Source organism: Zingiber officinale, chromosome 9A (genome assembly GCF_018446385.1).
Source record: "Zingiber officinale cultivar Zhangliang chromosome 9A, Zo_v1.1, whole genome shotgun sequence".
Taxonomy (NCBI): Eukaryota; Viridiplantae; Streptophyta; class Magnoliopsida; order Zingiberales; family Zingiberaceae; genus Zingiber; species Zingiber officinale.
Genome location: NC_056002.1, coordinates 86782882 through 86789760, shown reverse-complemented (window position 1 = coordinate 86789760; position 6879 = coordinate 86782882). Strand labels below are relative to the sequence as shown.

The 6879-nt window shown below is 39.0% G+C and overlaps 1 protein-coding gene across 3 annotated transcripts; it reads left to right on the top strand.

Moving 5' to 3' along the window:
• Nucleotides 1-4125: 4125 nt before the first annotated feature.
• LOC122020721 lies at nt 4126-6083 on the top strand. 3 transcript variants are annotated; one of them, XR_006122305.1, is made up of 3 exons: nt 4126-4917; nt 5195-5312; nt 5494-6083. XR_006122305.1 is itself a non-coding variant. In XM_042578731.1 (2 exons), the coding sequence occupies exons 1-2, from the start codon at nt 4291-4293 to the stop codon at nt 5629-5631; spliced, it is 630 nt and encodes a 209-aa protein (XP_042434665.1). In that variant the 5' UTR covers nt 4126-4290; the 3' UTR covers nt 5632-6083. The 3 variants fall into 3 exon arrangements, 2 of the variants coding, with proteins under 2 accessions (XP_042434665.1, XP_042434664.1); XM_042578731.1 differs by lacking the exon at nt 5195-5312 and having other exon boundaries at nt 5629-6083; XM_042578730.1 differs by having other exon boundaries at nt 5195-6083.
• The last annotated feature ends 796 nt before the right edge of the window (nt 6084-6879 follow it).

The following is a 6879-nucleotide window of genomic DNA, read 5'->3' as shown; positions in this document are numbered from 1 at the left end:
TTTCACAGTAGACAAGAAAACAAAGATTATAAGGAGATGAACAACAGACTTAGCAACTTCGTGACTTGAAAATTGAGTCCGACAAAATCCCCTTGGGATGCATTTATAAATAGGAAGCTAGTTTAGTATTATTGTATGTTTCTGAAGGAGGACTAGAAACGAATATGTGATAACAAAGAACCTCAAATGACTAGGTCAACTCAATTTGGGATTTACAACAAACTATATCTGTTGAGCATAATATCTTGCTTCTATAACCTATTTAATGATATTGATTAGGATGTCATCAGTTATGATACGGAATATTATGAACTTAGGTATGATGTGACAGTCAAAGTTAAGATGAGGTAGCGGTCCAAGTAAAGGAGAGGTAGCATTTAGAAGGTCACTCTCAACAGGGTTTGGTTCCTCGTCCAACGCTAAGGTCCTCAGTACAAAGATGGTCAACCAAGAGGTCAGTTGGACCAAAGGGGCCTAGTGTTCCCCGCCTACATTAAGACACCTAGTATATATTTGACCAGCCGTCATCCATTCGGGTTCAAGAGAGGCCCGACCGACCACAAGGCCGGTCGGGAGTAATATTCGGGCATGTCTCAGGGACTTAACCTTCTGCTCTGAGTGCCTAATTTACAGTGGATCAATCTAATAGCCGCTCAAACATATGCGTCTTCACTATTCATTTTCCCATCCACCTGCATATAGGTGGTCAGGTATAATGTTAACCAGAGTTACAGGGCTCAGTATTTATCTCTGAAGAATCAGCATACAAGGTAAATCTCAGAAGAAACTCGACTAGATTTTTAAAGCTCAAGCTCTTACTTCAAGGACAAATGTCCAAGTATAAGGTCGATCGGCTAAAAGTACTAATCAAGCCTCTCGGGGCTCAGTTCCCTATTCAGAAGCAAGTATCCCCACATACACCCAATCGGCCATGAAGTCATCCAGACCTAGGAAACTTAGTTCTCTATTACTTCATAATTAGATTTCCTATATCATGCGACATATATCTTATCAATCCTAAGGGTCGAACATCCTACCATACTTAATACTCTGCTTTTATATATACACCCGGACGACTAAATATCTAACTGAGACATCTTCGAGAAACCTTATGGTCAAAGAATCATAACAGTTATCAGAGAATACCAACTGTTTGTCAGATAATATTCTTTTGTTGCTATTTGAGCATTCAATGGAACCTTCCTCAAAGGTGACTCTACACTTTCTATCAACTGAAACATTGTGACAGAATATTTCATCAACTGTCGCATTAATGGCGTAAGTTACTAAAAAGGTGCACACGGCTAATGGAAGATTCCTCGGATGATGACTATACACTTTTCAGACAGTATATATTCCCTTACTCGATAATTTTTGATACCTGATATTTTTTCCCACCTTATAATTGTGGAGGTTATAAGAGGTGGTATATAAAAAGGGTCCCCTCCGTTGGCTAGGTACATTTTTATAGTAGTCTCATTTATGCGTGAGCTTTTACCATTCATCTCTCCGTTTTTTCGCTCGGCCACTATACTGACTTAAGTATTGGAGAATCTTTGTCAAGGACTCCTTCCCTAATTTTTGGGTACTGACGTTCTGTCTGCTCATTTGAAAGTGTGCACAGAAAATCTCCACTCTCATTCGTAATCTTTTCTCTGATTAAAAATCTTCCTCCAATCAACATCTGAGCTTTCTATCTAGCATATCATCCCTACAGCTTTCAGACATAATCAAATTATATAAATCACCTCCTCAGAAGGCATTGTGTACATTAGATCCTCAATTCTTCGGAAAAACAGAAATAACTTGTCAAATTGCTGAGAAAGAAGACAACAGTTGCTACATCGTAAGAATAAATACCAGCTAAATATTTGAAGAAAAGAAAATTAGAAAAACAAAATGTAGTAATGAGCAAGAGAATTACATTCTCAATGGTTGTGGTGATATGACGCGTGCAAGCGTGTTCATAAGCTTCACTAGCATGATGATAGAATTCTGCTAATGTTGGAACAACATTGGCCAACTCAAATAGAATAATCGGATATAATTTTCATAAAGCATATTCAACTAAAAGCTTTGGCAACTATGTTAAAGCAGAGTCTCCTCGGACGGTCTAGTAATTAACACATGAGATATTATCATTATAAGGTCTGAGATTCGAATTTCGATAAAGTTGAGGTAAATTTCTTCCTTATATGCTAGTCACTATTCCAAAGGCTAGTAGTCGCCCGTGATTTATCTCTTTTATGTTAGCCTGGGACGGGTTGACGGGGACGAACGTATTCATCTTTTATCACCATGAATATACATAGAGAAGCTAAAATATTACTATTGGACTTCTTACAATATTAAAAATCTATTAGATCTGAAATCAGTCTAATTGGACCTGTATAGGTCCATCAGTAGATTTTGATCAAAATCTACTAATCAATTTAGAGACCTCAAATTACAACTATTTTAGATTCTGTGGATTTTTAAGGTTGTAAGAAATTTAACGATGTCGTCTATTGTATATTTCGGCTTCTATGGAGGTATTAAAATATTATTAAAAAAATCAGTTAAAGTGAAACTAATTTATATCAAGCCCACGTTGGACTTGATATTTTTTCATATCAGGCCCGATGTGAGCCTGATATTTTTCATATCAGACCCAACGTAGACCTGATATTTCTCCATATCAAGCTCAATGTAGTTAATGAGGATTGAGGCAATAAGAAAATAATTGACGAAAATGTGTCTTAGAAATCCACAGAAGATGAAATGAGTTCAATTAGACCTGTTTAGGTCAATCAGTAGCTTTTGGTCAAAACCCATCAATTGCTTCAATCCTCATTAACTATGGTGGGCCTGATATGAAAAATATGAGACCTATATTGGGCTGATATAGAAAAATATCAAGCTCATGTTGTCCCTAATATGAATGTGTTTTAATTTAATTGATTTTTCTAATAAAATTTTAATACCTCCGAATAAGTCGAAATATGCAATGAATTATACCATTGAACTCCTTGCAACATCAAAAATTTAACGGACCTAAAATTATTACAAACTGAGATCTTTAGATCGATTTGTGAGTTTTGATCAAAACTCACTAATGAACGTAAACATGTCCGATTGAAAATATTTCAGATTCTATGAATTTCTGAGGTTGTAAAGAGTTCAACGGTGTCGTCTATTGTATATTTTGACTTCTTTAGAGGTGTTAAAATATTATAAAAAAAATCAACTAAACCTTAAGACCCGTGTGCCTGATATGAATTATATCAGGCTCAAATTAGACCTAATATAGAAAATATTAGGCTCAATGTGGTCTTAATATAAATGAGTTTTTATTTTAGTTGTTTTTTTAATAAAATTTTAATACCTCCGGAGAAGATAAAATATGTCATGACGATATTATTAGACTCTTTGTAACTTTAAAAATCTATAGGACCTAAAATAGTTACAATTTGAAATTTCTATGTCGATAAATGAATTTTAACTTATATCTATTGGTGGATTTAGATATATTTGATTGAATCTATTTTTAGATCCTATATGAATTTTTTTTAGATTATAAAGAGTTCAACGATGCTGCCACCGTATATTTCAACTTCTATGAAAATATTAAAATTTTATGAGAAAAATCAACCAAATCATAATCTCTATAGACTTATATGGAATCATATGCATGCATTTGTTTTAAGGTCAATTCGTAAACTTAAGTAGCCTTGGTAATTGTCGAAATTTTTTATAATAGGAAAAGGAGTTACGTATATGGTCCGATACCCTCGGCATTTTAGTTGATTTTTGGTGTAGCAAGCCGTTTAGTCCAGCTACTGGACATTCGACATTTGATTATTTAACAATGGGGTGCGCAATTGATTGGCCGAATCATTCTGTGCGCGGTCCTACGCACAGATGCGTGTCGACCTGCCACGTTCGTATACTGAGGGAAGGACACTATTTGTCAGTTTTTTATTGGTGATTATGTCTGAAAGCTTGTTTGGATAAAACATGGATCCTACACTATTTGTCCGTTTGTTATTGGTGATTATGTCTGAAAGCTTGTTTGGAACTTTGGATAAAAAAATGGATCTTCTTTACTTAATTTATTGATTCGTTCGTTCATTTCTCTTCCATTTATAAGGGCCATTCGACGACCGTGGGAGGACAACTCGCCTGTGTCTCTCCTCGCGCCCCCCTCGATCTAGTCGGCGGCCATCTCTCCTCCTCGGGGCTTCCTCGACTGAAGAAGGCGTCCCGGGGTGTTGGGTCTTTTCACGAGCTGGGTTCTGCGCGGGCACATCGATGCCGTTCTTAGCAGAGGCGACCCCGGCAGCCCAGAAGCTGGCTGAGCGGCGGGAGGCGACGAGAAGCCAAAGGAGCCTCCACTATAAGTTTTCATTGCCCGCGTCGAAGGAGTGGAGGAGCCATCAGGGATGCTTCTCCACCGAAGTGCAGGCCGAAGCGGAGGGCATCGGTGGCGGCTGGAGAGGGCCCGAGGTGGAATGCGGAGGCGACGAAACCGGGATCGCGAAGATGAGAGAGGCGCTTTTGGTTCATCTCCGCAAGGCAGTGGAACGGAACCAGCCGGAAGTTCCCCCGCCAGGGCTACCCCATGACAGGGAGCACCAAAAGGAACCAGATCGGGAGGCGGATCTCGAATCTTCGACGCCGCCTCCGCCATCACCGTGGAGTACTCTTAGGACGAGGCGAAGGAGTGCGAGGGCTTCGTCCGTGTTCGCGAGGCAATCGAGCACGCTGCAGCCGGAGACTGCCGGTAAGAGGCCCTCGCGTTTGGATCGGAGAGAGAGACTCAAGATCTCTGTCGCCCTCACCAGTGAGGAGATCGATGAGGACATTTATGCGGTGACCGGGTACAGGGCTCGCCGGCGGCCTCGAAGACGTCCTCGTGTTGTCCAAAAGCAGCTCGATGTAAGTTCCCCCCTTCTCCTTCACGTCGTTCTCCTACTCTTTCACGAAAATTTTGGCTTCAATTTCCATACAAATCCATACTTCCTTTCTTTTTGCTAAAAAAAAACAAAACAAAAATTAATTTCACGCGTCGCGGTCTTCCGCACCGCATGGATTCGGAGAAACCGACTTTTTCCTCGCTCATGGTTTTATTGAGAATAGGATTTTGCTTTTTTTTTCCTCAGTAAACGAAAAAACAGAAAAGATGAAATTCATATTTATTCTTGGTGTTTTCCAGTTGTTGTTCCCAGGTTCATGGCTATCAGAGATCACCATTGAAACATACAGAGTCCCTGATTAGCGTTCATCCCTTCTTTTTCCTCTTTATTACAATGGCCATTGATTCATCCGAAAAGGTGCCTTAGTCTCATCCGAGCAAAGAGCTCATAAACACTTTTTCATTACTGAGCATTTATTAGCAGTTAGACTAGCTCTATGTTTGTCCCCTTCCCAGCTCCTGCAACGATTATAAAAAAGTGTGGACGAATGCTTTATGTCAAAATTAATGCTTGCTTGAGTGTTTGTATAAAATGGCAGGACCGGGCACCTCTTCTCTGGACTAGCTCTCGTTGGTTTCAACGTTTTGATGATTGCAGGCGTACCCTGCTCACTCCCATACTTGCTTGGTTTATAGATTTTCCTCCAATTCTCTCTTCATTTTTTTTTGGGAAGTGAAGAAGATGGAATACGATGAGATCACGAGCCTCGTCCTTCTGACTTGTTGGAATGGGGTGGATTTAATTCAAGGTTGCGGCTGTTGGTAGATCTGCATTTTATCAGTTTTCTGATAAAACGGGACTACTCGCGTATCGAGTTTGGCTCATTGCTCCGAAGTGGTACGGCCGACTAACGAGGTGATATAATGGCCAGTGGGAGGCCACTTTTTTTCTCCGTTGGTGGCTGGTTGGAGAGCTTTGATATGGATATCGCACTGCGCCGGCACAGATTTAGAAGTAGGGCTAAACTTATCAACAAGAAATAAACAGTTTGTTGTTTTCTAATTCAGCTATTTAGTTTTCTGAGTCAATTGATTCTTAATTCCGAGATCGATTCAGTTTCATTAAAAAAAAAATTATTGTAAATTAAAAAGTGTTCAAGCTATCAGCATTTTTAAAATTGTCATCTTATCACAGAAATTTTTTTTTAATAAGCTGCAGCTGTAGTTGACATTCGATTAACCGCTGATAGCTAGATAAATTGATTGACGGCGGTCTCCCAATAATCAACAGGTTTCTGAAGTGTTGACCTTTTTCAATTATGTATGCAAACTTAAAATGTAAACTGACTTTAGGAAATTCACAATGACGTGTCATCAATGATTGATACCTTGGGATATCAACTCATTTTAGATAAGCAGAACGTGGTTAGGTACTACTCTTAAGTCAATAAATCATACTCAGCGATCCACTTTGTGAAAATTTTGGTTATACTTACGACAAGTTTAATTAGTATATCTCCCTACTCCTTGACTATAAGGTCGATCTCTTGAACTTTCTATCTAGCTTGACCTCTTGAGCTCTTCACCCATGCCTTCTACTTCGTAATGGTCACAGGTTTACATGACTCACGATCCTAATAATGACCCTTTTTTGATCGCCATCTCCGACCAACCATGGTCGAGCGGTCAATGTTGCTATAATTAAATAACAATTATACTGAGATTAGCGACAAAAATGGATGAGACGGTCAGGATAGTCTCTCTTTTCTCAAAGATCCTAGTTATCTCTCTCTTCTTACACCTACAGTTACTCAGGTATGAATATTATCTCTAGCTTTGAAATTTTTCTTTAAAATTTTTTACCCTGCTTTTGCTTCTAAAGGACTTTGTCGGGCAATTTGAATGCTCTTTAATATTTTGGGGATTGTCCAAAGGACACATAAAATTAGAAATTGATGCATAATACTAGAGCACCTCTAGATAAT